Source organism: Clupea harengus, chromosome 23, assembly GCF_900700415.2.
Source record: "Clupea harengus chromosome 23, Ch_v2.0.2, whole genome shotgun sequence".
Taxonomy (NCBI): domain Eukaryota; kingdom Metazoa; phylum Chordata; class Actinopteri; order Clupeiformes; family Clupeidae; genus Clupea; species Clupea harengus.
In genome coordinates this window covers 15,073,374-15,090,873 of record NC_045174.1, presented here as the reverse complement: position 1 = coordinate 15,090,873, position 17,500 = coordinate 15,073,374, and the positions used below count along the sequence as shown (strand labels likewise).

Sequence of the window (17,500 nt, the reverse complement as noted above, 5' to 3'; positions counted from 1 at the left end):
CTCCTCCTCTCACTTTCTCGCCCTCTATGTCCCTCTCTCTAGACTTGGTGTGCAGCTGAGGGCAAATGCAGTAAGCGTGTAAACACACAGCCGCCTAAGTGCCCCTTCTACCAATAATATGACACAGGGGGACGCTAAGGGTTGCAGAGGTGTGTATATGTATATGATTTTGTCTGTGTGTGTGTGTGTGTGTGTGTGTGTGCTACTAGTCTAAATCTATGGTTAAGTTTCAAAATTCTCTGCCACTATGACCATGACCATGACCATCCTCACCACAAACACGTGTGCAGACACGCACGGGCAGACACACTCACACACTCACACACACACATAGAGGTGAGGAACAGGAAACCCACAGTGGCTTCACTTCCTCAGGGGGTGTGATCACTTCCTCTATCGCACGGAGAGGAAAGAGGAGGGGACACCATGACAGGGAGTGGAGAAAAACAACAATGGCAAAGAGGGTAAACAAAGGCTGTGGTGTAACATACATTCTCTCTCTCTCTCTCCCTCTTTGAAATAAGTTTATTCTTCGTTCCTTTCCCACTCTTTCTTCACTCTATTCTGTCATCTCTCTCCATCTCACAACTAACCTTTTCTCCCTTTGAAATTGACAATTTAAATGATATTATCTTCTTCTTCTTCTTTCTTTCACTTCTCACTTTATATGCCTTCTCCCTCTTTCTCTCTCTCTCTCTCCCTCTCCCCCTCTCCCTGTCTCTCTCTCTCTCTCAGTACAGGAGGTGATATCGTCTCTCTTTTCAGACAGCAGCAGTCGCTCTCTCTCCATCCCTTTCTCTCTCTCCCCCTCTCCCTCTCTCCCCATCCCTCTCTCCCTCTGTACAGGAGAGGTCAGGGGAGTCCAGACTCCATCTCCCCGGCTCTGGTTTCACCCTGCACTGCTGGCGGATCAGATCACACCGCCGCCGTCTGACAGCTCTGCGGCCCGCGCTGACAAACGACACACACATCTGTTTCTGCGCTCACGCTGCTCACACACACCCGGCTCTCCGCATTTTCACACGCATCGCACACGCACACACACACACACACACACACACACACACACACACACACACACACACACACACACACACACACACACACACACACACACACACACACACACACACACACACACACACACACACTTCAGACAAACACATGCAAAATAATGTGACAAAACACTTCATAGACATTCACATGTCCTACCAGGCCAGTCAAATGCTACATGTAATATACAATACAATAAATGCAAAATACTAAATTTACATCAGTGGTACCATAAAACACTATAGTCAGTGATTTAGCTTTAGCTGACTACAGTTAGCATGGATAGCATAGCCTACTAGATAACCATCTACCAACATACACAGAGCTTCAAAAGCACATGTACACAAAGAAACACCTCACTTTCCTGATTGATGCACTAATATTAGTGCAAGACTGCTGTAACTGTAAACGGAGGGCCTACCTGCATGCACAACACAGTAACATCATTTACTCAATTTATATATATAGCTCACCAGCTAACCCACGCAAAATGATCACGACAAAAGCCACATCCACAGTCCATTTTGCTAGGCAACTGACTTTCCACTATTTAGACTGACTTGTTTGACTTCTCTATGGCGCTGGGATTTGATAATGATACAGACATAATCACTCACACACATACACACTTTCAGGGGAGAAAGTCCCTCATCTATGGTAACGTAACTGCTTCAGCAGGCAACACACCCTGCATCTGGGCACGGAGCCCAGTGTTATGGACGAGTGAAGAAAAGGCTGTGTGCGTGTGTGTGTGTGTGTGTGTGTGTTTGTGTGTGTGTGTGTGTTTGAACAAAAAGGGTATTGTGTGTGCTTGTGCAAAAAGACTATGTATGTCATGCATATGTGTGTGTTTGTGTGAAAAAGGATGTGTGTGTGTGTGTGTGTGTGAGAGAGAGAGAAAAGGCTGTAATTGTGTGTGTGTGTGTGTGTGTGTGTGTGTGTGTGTGTGTGTGTGTGTGTGTGTGTGTATGTGTATGTGTGTGTGTGTGTGTGTGTGTGCGTGTGCGTGGCTGGTGCTGCCAACACTTTCTCTACACTCTCTCTGAGCATGTGCTTAAACATGTGGCCACATCATCACATTCGACTGGCGCACCGGGGAGCCAAGAGAGCCAAAACAGAAAAACATGTAGCTGATCTCTCAGACAACACACACACACACACACACACACACACACACACACACACACAGACACACAGACAGACACACACACACAGACACAAAATATATACTGGTGTATGTACATCATAGAGGAGGTTGAACAGGCAGTACAATTCTCAGAGTGCGATTCACATTTTGTTATTCGCACAGGATGTGTTGAGGAGATATTTCCGTATTAACGTCATGGCAAGAGAACTCCCAGTCTTGCGCGCACACACACACACACACACACACACACACAGATAATAATAACACTGAGATGGTGACACCATGGCTACTTGGCTCCGAATACTTTTTCCTCAAAATTTCCCAAAACGACCGTGAGACAGCCATGCATCACCCGACACATCAGACGGCCACAAAAGACACAACGGAAGATCTGGTTTTATGGCCGCGGGTTAAAAAATGAGTGAAGAGTGTGTTAAGAGTTGTGGCCCTGGTGGAGCCTGATTCCTGGATCTCATGATGACGTTGTTTTACGACGGAGGCAGTCAGAGGCTTAAAGTAGGCCTGTTTATGCGCAGGACGTGTGTGGTGTGTGTGTGTGTGTGTGTGTGTGTGTGTGTGTGTGTGAGACAGAGGCTGCACAGGGTTCAAGTAGGCCTGTTTATGAGCAGGAAAGACTTGAGAAAGTCTCAGGACTGATTTCATGACTAATGCTTTTAAAGAGAGTAGCATTCGCCAGAGAAAGAGAGAGATGATTGAAGACGGACGCACTCACTCACACACACTTTTACACACGTACACGATCACACGTGTGTGTGTGTGTGTGTGTGTGTGTGTGTGTGTGTGTATATGTATGTGTTAGTGAGACAGTATTATACAGTATAAAACTATAAACATCTGTGTGGAGGGGGGGGGGGGGGGCAACTTCCTATGTGCACTCTTAAGAAAGTGGGTGTGGGTGTGTGGGTGGGTGTGTGTGTGCATATGTGTGTGTGTGTGTGTGTGTGTGTGTGTGTGTGTGTGTGTGTGTGTGTGTGTGTGTGTGTGTGTGTGTGTGTATTTCCACAGTGAAGCTCAGCTGGGGAAGCAATCTCAGAGGAGGGAGGGAAAAGAGAGACCAATGAGAGGTGTTCTGTGCTGCTCACAGGCGGCTTATGGAAGGACCTAACACTGCACTGAAGTGGTAGCCTAGTTCCTAACACAACAAACACCAACACACACAAAGCCAGATTTGTGTTTTTGTGTATGTTTGTGTGTGTGTGTGTGTGTGTGTGTACATGTGGATTTGCTCAGTGTACTCAGTGGTAACCCTGCTCTACACACACACACACACACACAGTGAGAGTGTGAGGGAAAGATAGAGGGAGAGGGAGAGAGTAGGAGAGAAATGAAACGGGCTGACGGCTACATTTCGCCGTTAATCCGTTTGTTCCAGTGCAGCCCAGAACGTAGCCTATAGAATATATGTGCTCTTCATGGGGTGGAGGGAGGAAGAGGAAGAGAGCGAGAGAGAGAGAGGGGGTCAGCGAGTGCAAAAGACATGAAATGATAGAGCTGAAGGGATAGAGATGTCACAGTCAAAAGAGAGAGTGAAAGAGGGAGAGATGGACAGTGAGAAGGGGAAAGAGGGAGAGAAAGAGAAATCAGAAGACTAGAGGCCAAATGGAGGCAGTCTCTGTTCCTCTCCACCATGAAGTCATGTCCCCCCCCCCTCCTTCTCTCCTCTCCTCCTCTCCTCCCCCAAAACTGCCTGACTCCATTACTCACCAAGACAGCAGCCCCCCCCCCTCCCTCCCCCTCCCTCGCTCCATCTCCCCCCTCATCCTTCATCCCTCGCTCCTTCTCTCCCTCCCCCACCCTTTTAGGGGCAGAAGAGAGAGGGAGAGAAAGAGAAAGAGGAGAATAGAAAGAGAGAGGGGAAAAGGGGGAGGGGATCAGGAGACCGGGAGAGAGAGGGCGGAGAGGGAGGGAGAGAGAGAGAGAGAGGGAGAGAGAGGGAGAGTGGGGCCTGGGGCTGACGGCTGCAGTGTGATTGCTGCCATTAAGGAGCCAGCTGTGCTGTTGGCAGTGAGAGATCATCTGTGTACTCCTTCTCCTCTGCCGTACGTGTGTGTGTGTGTGTGTGTGTGTGTGTGTGTGTGTGTGTGTGTGTGTGTGTGTGTGTGTGTGTGTGTGTGTGTGTGTGTGTGTGTGTGTGTGTGTGTGTGTAGGTTTGTATGCGAGAGAGAATGGGTGTGTGTGTCTGTACCTCTGCTCTCCTCCCCCTCTCTGAGTACAGCAGACACATGTGTGACATTTTGTCCTCTACGCCAGCGACACACATTCTGACAGAGCTGGGTTGACTGGGCGTGCGCGCACACACACACACACACACACACACACACACACACACACACACACACACACACACACACACACACACACACACACACACACAGGGACGAACAGACAGACAAGCAGAGGGAGAGAAAAAACTAGGCACAAGAAAAACAAACCCATAAAAATAGTGGGAGTGAGGAGTGAGAAAATGAGAGCGTTAGTGGGAGAAAAACAGACACAGTGGCTATTCCCCCTTTTAGCTACAGCCTATAGCATGCAAATACACACACACACACACACACACACACACACACACACACACGCAGACTTCAATAGTCTTATCTTGATCTTAACTCAGGAGGAATTAAAGATATAAACATTAATGAGAGCGTGTTGCAGCTTTGTGCAGATATGGATCAGACACAGAAAGCGTGTGCCACTCCTCCGTTATCAGACCCACTCTAGTGATTACGGGCAGACATGACATCGCCGTCTCCAGACGGACACACTACCTATTATGGCAGGAATCGAGCAATACTTTGCTGGGTGTTTTTTTTTTTGCATTTGACTTGCTTAACCCACCCAGCTGCAACTCTGGCAGTCTTGGGCATGCACATGAACTTGTTTTACAAACACAAGAAAGACTAGTTGGCAGTGGAAACTCAGGCATGTGATTAGCCAACTTGTGGCTGATCTTTCAGCAACTTGGAGGTGAGATATAAGTGCCCATACATAGATCGAAAGCCTTTTCACTATCTTCATGTAAGAGGGTGATGTCTGGGGTATTTGCGGATATTGAAAAGCGACATGTGGCCTATTTGTCATCAGTGAACTTGTCTGTTTGTACAGCACAGTGCTTACACACTTCTGTTGTTACATCCTGTACATCCTGTCCACCAGCCGATCATGCCTAGCTGTGTTAAGGCCTTCATCAAAGCTGCAGCCATTTAGAGCATGCGCAGTTGTCTGGCTGTCGTGGGTGGTAGAGTAGAGGATGCACACACACGCACACAGACGCGCGCACGCACGCACGCACGCACACACACGGCTGTAGGGCTTTAAAGGAGGAGTGGAACCCTTGCAGGTCAAAGGACACAAACAGCTGGGCCTGTAGAACTAGCATCACCAGAAATACCGACAAGCCATTCACAGACACACACACACACACACACACCCTTGTAGACATGCAAAAAATAAACAGCTAAAGGGAGTCATCAGGGCAGCGTGGGTGATAACTGATTAAGTACGCGCACACTGTGCTGTACATACCCCTAGATAAAAGCATCCGCTAAATAATGTACCTTCACCAACACACACACACACAGGCATTACGCATCTTCAGCTCTGATCAGGACAGGACAGAGTGGACAGTGTGTCAGAGGATAACACCTCATCAGTGTGGGATCCATTAGGCTGACACACACACACACACACACACACACACACACAGAGAGAGAGAGGAGACACACACACACACACACACACACACACACACAGAGGAGCAAGGCTAATGTAATGCCAAGGGAGTGACAGCTATTCATCTCCGGCGGGACAAGGGCAGCACCGTTAGCTAATGAAACACATTCATCTCACAAAGCGGGCCGTGGCTCAGTGGCAGTCACTGTGAGCATGTCAGACAGACAGACACACACACACACACACACACACACACACACACACACACACACACACACACACACACACACACACACACACACACACACACATAAAATGGACACACAAAGCCTACATATTGTATTACAGAAAGCCTTTTTTTAAGGGGAGCTAGTCATGAGTCACAATCGGTGCAAGTAATATAACATATATAACGTACAGTATAAAACTATATACATCTGTGTGGATTGGATTGTGTGTCTCGATATTTTGTATGCCACAGTGGCATCAGGACGGAGCCAGGCGAGGTAGCATCCACCCTGACAAGTGTGAAGTAATTTTTCCAGAACCTTCTGCAGGGAGGGATCAGTATATTTCAAGGCTGTGGAGCAACCAGCCCAGTTTTCCCCCAGCAACTAAAATAAATAAATAAAAAAATAAAAAAATAAAAAAACAGGGTAAAACCACCACTGCACCGGCACAGCCCCCAAAAGAACCCTTTTGATGTTTATATAACAGCTTTATTTAACCGTTTTAAAACCCGATCCGGCAGACAGCAAATAGATCACAGCAGCAGTAGACACAGAAGACTAGGGCGAGTTGGCACTGGTGTCTGCCAAGCTACAAGAGGCGTTCATTTTCTATCACGCCACCTCAAGCACACGTTGCACACGGATATACACACACACACACCAACACCAAATACACACACACACCGTGGTGCCCCTGTATTAATCCAGCAAAAAGATCACAGCCCACTGTCCTATCACTGCCCCTCATATCGGCAGAGGAAAATAATGGGTTTTCATGCCACGGTTCTTTTGAAGATTATGAAACCGCACGATTGTTCTTTCTGAGAAGTAATTTCATCTGTTTCTCGCTCCGTGTGTGTGTGTGTGTTTGTGTGTGTGTGCACATCTGTCTGGGTGAATCAGTCATTACCGACGTTACAAATTGGAGGGTTTTGTGACAAGTATTACCCAGCTGCCATGCCATGGTATTTATCATTACGGTTGAAGTTTTATGGCTAACTATACTCAGACCTTTTTTGACAATGGATCTTGAATGTCAGTTAATCTTCAGCTATGTGCTTCTTTGTACTTTGGTGGAGGTTTGGAGTGTGACCAATGTTACAAAAAAATGGACATGTAAAACTGTCATTCAAAATTGTCTGCAAACTATTGGAAGTCAAAAATTGCATCTAGCACAATTTAAAGACAATATCTCAGTTATAAATCACAGAAAATGGTTATTTATTTTTCTAGGAATTACATAAATATAGCATGACTGACGTAACCGTGACTGAAGTTACAACTAGTCCACTTAAAATAAACAGTCCACAAGCCAACACTTTGCACATCGGCTTGGAGTTGAGAATAATAGATCCAAAAGGGTTCTAATATTTAGGAGAGTTCTAATATTAATGTAATAACTGGAAAGATAAGGCCTAGTCCACATGTAACATCAGTCACAAAAAACATCAACTTATTATATTGCTTAGCCTTCCATCGTGATTCACAATTCTCTTACTAGAGGTTAAGGAGTAGATTATCCGCAGCAAACAAAACCTCAGGCCTGCTATCTGTGCTGACAAGACTGGTGTTGCATGTCAGTCACATGTAACGTCCTCAGTTGCGTTTTGTAACATTAGTTACGCAATCCAAGTTGACATTTCTAATTAATTAAAGCTTAATTAGAGCTCTGTATTAATAAAGACAAACGTTAATTTGACCTAAAGCTATAGATGGCAGCACATACTAGTGCTGGAAAAAAAAATATTCAAAGTTGTTCTTGACAGTTTTAATTATGTAACATAAGTAATCCATTTACAGCAATCTCAGAGAAAAAATTAATTATCCGTCAATAAAATGATGGTTCCTATATTTGTGAATGAGTGGTGTGTGTGTGTGTATGTGTGTGTGTGTGTGTATAAACGTACCTTGAGTGCCTCTGTGTGTAGGAGTGCACAACCATATGTGTCTGCATGTCTCTGCATGTGCGAGGGAGGCAAGGGCACGATTCTTTGAAACAGTAAGGTCTTGGTGTTGTTCTAGTACGTATGAGTGTCTACAAGTGTGTGTGTGTGTGTGTGTGTGTGTGTGTGTGTGTGTTTTTGATGCCAGAGTACAAAGTACTCAATCAGTGTTGAACGCCTAACCCTGGGGTTCTGACGACAATTACCCAATCAGAGCAGTGTGTTAGTTCACGGCCTGATTAATCATCTCCTGGCTTCAGACAGACAGATTTACAGGCTATCATTAACAACGGGCATACCTGAAGTAACCTTAAAACACACACACACACACAGGTGCGCCCACACACTCAAACACACACACACACACACACACACACACACACACACACACACACACACACACACACACACATACACTGCTCAGCACATTTATCTGTGCATATAACAAACTGATACCCTAAGTAGCACAACTGCACGTTCCATAGAAACAGCCATAACAATGCCAGCGTCATTGACGTCGTATCACGCCACCGTTCTCCTCATCTTGGCAAATCAACTGTTGTTATTATGCTGGGAACAACTGAGAGAACGCTGCCGAGAGAGAGACAGAACACACACTCTGTTTACGGCTGGGAGGACAGTGTGTGACAAGCTCGCCTGTCCTTTGATGATGGCCTATCTGGAGTGCTGCCATGTCTGATTGGTACACACACACACACGTGTGCTTCAGCACATATGTACATGGTCACACACACACACACACACACACACACACACACACACACACACACACAGAGAGAGAGACACAGCAACATACATAATCACACACACAAACACACATGCACACATGCAGATTCACATTAACCCTTGTGTGTGTGTGTGTTTGTGTGTGTGTGTGTGTGTGTGTGTGTGTGTGTGTGTGTGTGTGTGTGTGTGTGTGTGTGAGCAAACAAGACAGAGTGACGCCTAATGACAGCAGCTATAGCCAATGGCCTTCGATTTCCAGGTCAGGCCATCAATAGATCCAGTAAGCTGGAGGCAGTGAAGCAGGTGTGTGTGTGTGTGTGTGTGGGGAGGGGGGGTATGTGCGTGTGCGTGTGCGTGTGCGTGTGCGTGTGCGTGTGTGTGTGTAAAAGGACAGTTGCTGCACCTGACATTTAGTCCATGGAATTATTCAATACGCAATGTGTGTGTGCGTGTGTGTGTCATACACCGTTTTGGCTCCGTGAGGAAAGCAGTTGCTGCACCCGACATACATCAAAGGGAGCCAGACAATGATCCAGAGAACGCTGCAGCCCTACTGTGTGTGTGTGTGTGTGTGTGTGTGTGTGTGTGTGTGTGTGTGTTGTGTGTGTGTCAGCTGATTGCTGACTGCTGACTCGGGCCTATCCATTGGCCGGTTGTAAAAGTCTGCATTCTCCCCCTGAAATAGCAGCCATAAATAATGGACTCCTGAAAGCAATTGTGCCACAGAGAGACAGAGAGAGAGAGAGAGAGAGAGAATTAGAGAGAGAGCGAGAGAGAGAGAGCGAGAGAGAGAGAGAGAAGGAGAGAGAAGGAGAGAGAGAGAGAGAGAGAGAGAGAGAGAGAGAGGGAGAGGGAGAGCAATAGAGAGAGACAAATGGTGGAAATAAGGAATGAAAGAGGGAGAGCTAAGGAGAGAAAAGAGAAAGCGAGAGAATGAAAGAGAAAAAGAAAAAAGAACAATGCCCCTCAGGACCAGTCAAAGAGGCAGAGAACACTGAGGTGGGGGGGAGGGGAGCAGTAGTAGAAGAGCGGACAGCAATTAGCGTGACACCGGCATAATGCAGTGCAGTGGGAAGAAGGGGGACAGTAATTAGCGTGACACCTGCATAATATGACCCCACTGCAGAGTCTGGTCCGGCCAAGGGGAACAACGACTGCAGGAGTCAATCTGCTGCTACAGAACCAGGCTGAGCCGGCAAAGACACCAGCTGCCACGGCAAAGACAACCACACACGGCCGACCCCTATGAATCCCGAACAGGCCAGCTGCCACGACCAACACCACCACCCACACGACCACACTGGCCTTCACATTTCTATGACGCATAATCAGATATAACCTAAGAGAGTAATCAGGAGTACTAAATCTAAAAACTTGCACTGGTACATAGAATGAAATCACCAGATCATCAGGCTATGCACTGCTCTGTCGACAGCTGGACTGGAATATGCTGCTCAAAAATCCATGGATTTTAGTGGGATTGGGCCTAAATCATTTGACAAAATGTCTGTTCCAAAGTAAAATACACTTAAGCAAAAAAGATTGAGAAAGAATATGAATCTATAGTCTGCTCAGTATGTTTTTTACTGCAATGGTGTGTGTGTGTGTGTGTGTGTGAGTGTGAGTGTGTGTGTCAGAAGAAACAGCAAAAGTATGGAAATAATAACATACCAGCGGTTCATAATTTCTGGCCAGTGACAGTGTGTCTGTGTGCGCATGTGCCAGTGGGAGTTTGTGTTTCTGTGTCTGTGTCTGTCTCTCCCTCACTCTCAGACTGGGACACTCTTTGAACTCTTATCTCCAGTGTGTGTGTGTGTGTGTGTGTGTGTGTGTGTGTGTGTGTGTGCGCCAGATGGCTCTGTTCTGGCCGCGAGTTACATAATCAAAACACAGCACACATCTCCCCAGCAACGCGCCCGCCAATGCTCCCTCATCAGGGGGAGAAGGGTGTGTGTGTTTGTGTGTGGATCAGGGAGAGAGCAGGGCACTGCATTGTTAAACATTTACACTCCCCGTTACTCACTCACTCACTCACTCACTCACTCACTCACTCACTCACTCACTCACTCACTCACTCACTCACTCACTCACTCACTCACTCACTCACTCACTCACTCACGCACGCACGCACACATCTTCTAGGGCCTTTACACTTCACAAAGAGAGTACTCCAATTGTTCTTCTCAGCTCACAACAAAATACACTTTCGAACAGTCCCAACGTAAGGAACATTTCATTCCATTCCACTTCATCCGTTGGCTGATTCACACACACACACACACACACACACAGCCAGGTCAGAGGTAAGCCAAATTTCACAAATGGCACAATTTTCGCCCCAGCAGGCACATAGGGAGGTATGTGTCCATCAACAACACACGATGTTTCACAATGTGGGAGTTTACACAATTTCATTTTTTCACAGAAATAGGGCATGTGGTGTGTGTGTGTGTGTGAGAAAGAGAGAGAAATTGTCTATGGGTATGTGTGTGGGCATGATTGCAGTGTGTGTGTGTGTGTGTGTGTGTGTGTGTGTGTGTGTGTGTCTATGATTAAACTATAGGCACGCATGTATGTCCCTGTGTTGTCTGTGTGAGTGCGTTTATCTGGGTGAGTAATTGAATGTGTCTCTGTATGTGTGTTCACACATGAGTCACACTCAACACCAACTGAACGTGGTTTCACTTGTGTGTGTGTATTAATGTGTGGATTCTTTCAAATGTTTATGTGTGTGTGAGAGAGTGTGAATGTGTTTAAAAGGGTATTTATCAGTGGTATTAAACATGCTTGGATTCAAATCTGCTTGAAACATTCCGCATGTATGGCAGTCTGTCTTTCTGTGTGTGTGTGTGTGTGTGTGTGTGTGTGTGTGTGTGTGTGTGTGTGTGTGTGTGTGTGTGTGCACGGCTCTTGTGTGTGTGTGTAAGTGTATTTTTCACAGACTAGCATGGCCATCCACAGCTTTGCATGTGTGTATATGTAAGCATGTATCACAGCACGGGCCACTGGGCATGAGTGTGTGTGTGTGTGTGTGTGTGTGTGTCTAAAATCACACTAACCAGCGCAGGCCACTGGACATGAGTGTGAATGAGTGTGTGTGTGTGTCTGTGTGTGAACGTGTGTGTACGTGTGTGTACGTGTGTGTACGTGTGTGTACGTGTGTGTAAAAATCGCACTTACCAGCGCGGGCCACTGGACGTGCTTGGCTTTGGCCACCTGCAGCTGAGATCCCTCGCGCCGCTTTGCCCACACCAGCTGGTGCTCCACCAGAAAGATCCGGAAGTCCTCGTACACCTTCACCCACTCGCGCTTCTCCCACTCCTGGTCGTCAAACTCCACGTAGACCTGTCAACAGAGAGGAAGTCAGAGGTCAGGGGTCAGGGGTCAAACACAGAGCCAGGGCACTGACTGTGACGTCATCACAAAATGACAAAATAACTTCACTGGCCTGGGATATCGAAGTGTTTTGTTGTTTACTTTTGGGTGTTTGTGTTTGTGTCATCATGTTTCTACAGGCTTAAGTAAATATAAAGATCAAATGTGAAACCCAGGCAAAAAAAGAAAAATAGTAATCATTTAACTGTACAGGGAAATCAAAGTGTTTTATTTTTTGGGAGTGTGTGTGTGTGTGTGTGTGTGTGTGTGTGTGTGTGTGTGTGTTTGTGCATGTCGCAGTGGTTGTATTTTTAGAGCCTCAAAACAAAGTCTATGTTTGTTCATGTCATCAAAGTGCCCTAAGTACAAAAAAAAACAGGCATGTGGTTTCGGCAAGTAAGCAGTTTCGATACAGTCTGATACACACACACACACACACACACACACACACACACACACACACACACACACTCCAAGGGAACCCTTTAGGGAATCCTAAAAAGGAGAGGGGGAGGAATGTCTCTTGAGAAGACAGACTGTGTATTCAGGCTTTGAAGGAAACACACACACACACAAACACACACACACACACACACACAAACATGAGCTCATATGCTTTAGGAGGGGGATGACTGGCGGTAAATGTAAGCACACTGGCGCGTCTTACGTGGCATCTCTGCACCCAGGCCCCACGTGTGTGTCCTCGACGGCACAAGTGCACTCTAGTGACTGTGTGTGTGTGTGTGTTTGTGTGTGTGTGTGTTAGTGTGTGTGTGTGTCTGTGGCCCTGTCGCCTTTCCTTCACCCACTCCTCGTCAGCAGTGCACGTTAATGATTACACCGGCGAATAAACAGTCAGGGTCAAAAGTTGCCGGAAAGTTCACCAACCCGACAAAAAGGGGAGCGGCGCCCTAAAAACACACACACACACACACACACACACACACAGACACGTACACACACACACACACACACACGCCTTTAATGGATGTTTAACCCGACCTGCCGGTGCTTGTGTGTGTAGGGCGGGGGCAGGGGAGGTCATAACCCATGTACAGTTAAAACACAGCTAAATATGACTGTGAGGAAATAATAATAGCAAGTAGCAAAGCACTGAGGTGAAAAATGTCTGGATATATTTGGCCTTCACTGGGTCAAGTTCATATATTTTTTTCGTATAGCTATTTCAGGACAGTGACACAAAGGGCTTATAGAAGCTAAGTTAAGAATACCTTCCCAAAATAAAACAGCCAGAGTTTGAAGAGAAGAAACACATACACAAACAACATATGTCTGACCACATATCAGACTCAAAGCCAACGCGTGGGTGTGTGTGTGTGTGTGTGTGTGTGTGTGTGTGTGTGTGTGTGTGTCTCACTATACTGTTTCACAATGCTGTAATGTAAAGGTTAACGACCTATCATTCAAGGCCAGGAAGTGCAAGACATTTCAGCTGCAATACATGTACTGCTGTGTCTGTTTACTAGCTAGCTACACAGACACACACAGACACACACAAATACAAAACCCAACACACCTCACACAAACCCACAAAAATGTCACTCCCTGTTTCACCCGGTTTCTGAGGCCTAAATTGGTTTCAGGCCTCAGTTAAACACAGTTTCTCAAAACAGCCCCAACCAGTCCACGTCAAACAACAACTACGGACGTCACCATCACCATGTCTTATATTCAGCAATGGACATTAGAGGGGAATAAGCTCTGTGTGTGTCTGTGTGTGTCTGTGTGTGTCTGTGTGTGTCTGTGTGTGTCTGTGTGTGTCTGTGTGTGTCTGTGTGTGTCTGTGTGTGTCTGTGTGTGTCTGTGTGTGTCTGTGTGTGTCTGTGTGTGTCTGTGTGTGTCTGTGTGTGTGTGTCTGTGTGTGGTGCTAGGGTCACAAGAAGCCTATTTGTTGCCCTTAAACATCAAATTAGAGGTGACAGAATTTTGGCGACGATGTTCTGGCACATTCTAACCAGCATGGGCCCTCTCTCATTCGATCATACATGTACGCACACACATACACACGGATCCACAAACACGTACAAGTACACACAAACACTCACAATCCCACACACACACACACACACACACACACACACACACACACACATCCCTGAAGAACATGTAGACACCCTCACATGTAGACAAGCAGAGAGGCAAACACTCACTCACACACACACACACACACACACTTCCACTTTCAATTTGTCTCCAGAGCCTGTTCCGTCGCGTCTACTGTACTTGATGTCATAGGCTTGCTGACGGTGCCATCAGTCACCGGTTGCCATGGCACCTGAAGAGGGTTGTCACGGGTCTGTCAGCACAACCGCCTGATGGGGCCTGTGATGTCGAGCACAGACAGAACAGCAGGCCAGCGTGGGAGGAGGGAGGAACGCGTAAGCCACGTGGACTGCACCGTGTGTGTGTGTGTGTGTGTGTGTGTGTGTGTGTGTGTGTGTGTGTGTGTGTGTGTGTGTGTGTGAGTATAAGTTCATATATGCATGTGTGTACAGTCTGCATCAATATGACTCTTCCACATGTCCACATGTTGTTTATATCCTGTATGTCTTTTCCATGTGTATTGTGTGGGAGAGAGAGTGTGTGTGTGTGTGTGAGTGTGTGTGTATCTACTAAACTGATTAGGATGTGTGTACAGACTGCATCTTTATAACTCTTTCACATGAGATGAATTGTTTGTGCATGGGTGTTTAGGCCTTATGTCTTTTCCACGTGTATTGGTGTGTGTGTGTGTGTGTATGTGTGTGTGTGTGTGTGTGTGCGTGTATGCACATATGTACGCCTGCATGTGTGTTCATATTCATGTATGGATACGTGGCGTTCCTCCTCGCCCACACAGAACTCATCATGTATGTATAACAGAGAGGGTATGTGGGCACTGCTGTGCATATATGGCCATTTCCATAAGAGCTGCTCTATTGTAGCTTGCCAACTGCTTGTGTGACAGACCATCCATCTTTGAGTGAGTGCATGCCTGCGTGCGTGCGTGTATGTGTGTGTGTGTGTGTGTGTGTGTGTGTGTGTGTGTGTGTGTGTGTGTGTGTGTGTGTGTGTGTGTGTGCTCTAAACTGATTAGGATGTGTGTACAGACTGCATCTTTATAACTCTTCCACAAGGGATGAATTGTTTATGCATGGGTGTTTAGGCCTTATGTCTTTTCCATGTGTATTGGTGTGTGTGTGTGTGTGTGTGTGTGTGTGTGTGTGTGTGTATATGTCTCATCCTCATGGGCCTGAAAGCCTTGCACAACTGCAGGACATGACCAATTGCGAATGACATCCATGCTAACAGGAGACTGTTGCATAACCATGGACTCAGACCAGAAGTGATTCAGAGACAGAGAGTGAGAGAGAGTGAGAAAGAGTGAGAGAGTGTAATCTGTGCTTCCTGCTTGGGGTGTGTCACTGGAGCAGGTGTGTGTGTGTGTGTGTGTGTGTGTGTGTGTGTGTCTCTCACTATCCTCCCCTTCCCGACAACTCCACACTGCCCGTCATTTAAACTCTCTCTTATCCCACACACTCAATCACTCTCTCTCTCTTTTATCTACATAACACACAAACACACACACACACACACACACGCACAAAATGAATGCATTCACACATAAACATACAACTATGCATTAGCTACATAGCTAAATCCCTCCATGTAAATAACAAACTTTTGCATGCTCATATAAACATCACCTCAGTTACACGACACACACACCAACACACACACACACACACACACAGCAGGCAGCAGGGCTGTGGCTGTCCTCCTTCGCCCTGATTAACAACATGGAGACCAAAAAAACTGCTCTCTGGGTTGGGGAGGGGAGGTGGCGTGTTTGTGCCCGCTATCCTGGCAGTGACCTGGCAAGCGCTGGCCTGAGCTCCAACTCAGGGCATTACTGAGAGCGCAGGCTGGCACAGGCCCAACCACACCACCCTCTCCACAGAGGGATAGAGGGATAGAGACAGAGAAAGAAAGAAAGAAAGAAAGAAAGAAAGAAAGAAAGAAAAGTAAAGGGGAAACTGAGTGGTGAAGTAAGAGGACCGGGGGGGAAAAAAGCACAAGAAACAAAAAGAAAAGAGAGACAGCAAAACACAGAGAGAAAGAACAGGCAGGCTAGTGACCAGCAAGGCAGACAGAGAGAGTGAGAGCGAGAGAAAGAGAGTGAGTGTGTGTGTGTGCATGAATGTTAGGGACAGAGAGGGTCACACAGGGTGACTGGACGGAACAGGGAACAACTCAGCAGGGAGTACAAAGTGTTGGGGGAGTCCAGGTCACCACACACACACACACCACACACACACACACACACACACACACACAAAAACACAGCTCCATCGTTTACACAGACAAATGGAAAATCTGAGAGATGTGAGAACCTCAAAATCACCGGCTTCTACTTCTCTCCAGCAGAGCGCCTCTACAGCACCACGTGCAAGCCAATATATATATATATATATTTATAGACACTGTGTGTATTTGTGTATTTTTCAGACTACCAGCGCAAGTGTGTGTGTGTGTGTGTGTGTGTGTGTGTGTGTGTGTGATTTTGATATTTGTAATGCTCATGACATAGAGAATACGGCCTCCTCTGTTGTTTGACCACAGCGGTCATTCACTCATATGTGTTTGCAGAGGGGCGGCAGAGCTATGCTACTAGCCTACAGCATGTGTCTGAGTATGTGTTTGCCCCCGTCCCTGACACACCTATATGTCTGTGTGTGTGTGTGTGTGTGTATATGTGTATATGTGTGTGTGTGTGTGTCTGTGTGAGAGAAGGGCAGGGCATGCCTGGGCATGTTTTGATGAAAGGTCCTCAGGCTAGCCCTGTCCAGGCTCTGATGCGTTCTTAAGGGGTCAGAAACGTCAAACTCCTCCAATCGGCATTGATACCCACACACACACACACACACACACACACACACACACACACACACACACACACACACACACGGGCATGTACATGCAAGGCATGTACATGCATTCAAAAAAATGCACACACACATACACATTCCAAAAATGCATACCCAAGTTAGATCTCTGAGAACCCAGAACATAGCCAGGAAGTTACATAGGCTCAGAAGCTTGCTGCACTGCTATTGGTCGTCTGAGTACAAGGAAGTGATGTGTAATCCTGCAGGATTCTGACCCGTTTCTGGATTCTGACCTCTGCAGCAGTTGTGCACGATAAACCTGATGTAATACAGGATTGAGTCATCCGCTGTTTGGGTTGGGTGCTACAGTTTCTCCTGGGGGCAATTTTAACGTCATACTAATGAGTTGCATATGTGTGTGTG

The 17,500-nt window shown here is 46.7% G+C and overlaps 1 protein-coding gene across 1 annotated transcript in view; it reads right to left on the bottom strand.

Moving 5' to 3' along the window:
• The window catches only part of jmjd1cb (jumonji domain containing 1Cb), a 145,271-nt gene that overhangs the window by 81,549 nt on the left and 46,222 nt on the right, over positions 1 to 17,500 (bottom strand). The window contains exon 2 of the mRNA XM_031560884.2: positions 11,994 to 12,158. Coding sequence (XP_031416744.1) covers positions 11,994 to 12,158 — 165 coding nt within the window. The remainder of the gene's footprint in view (positions 1 to 11,993; positions 12,159 to 17,500) is intronic.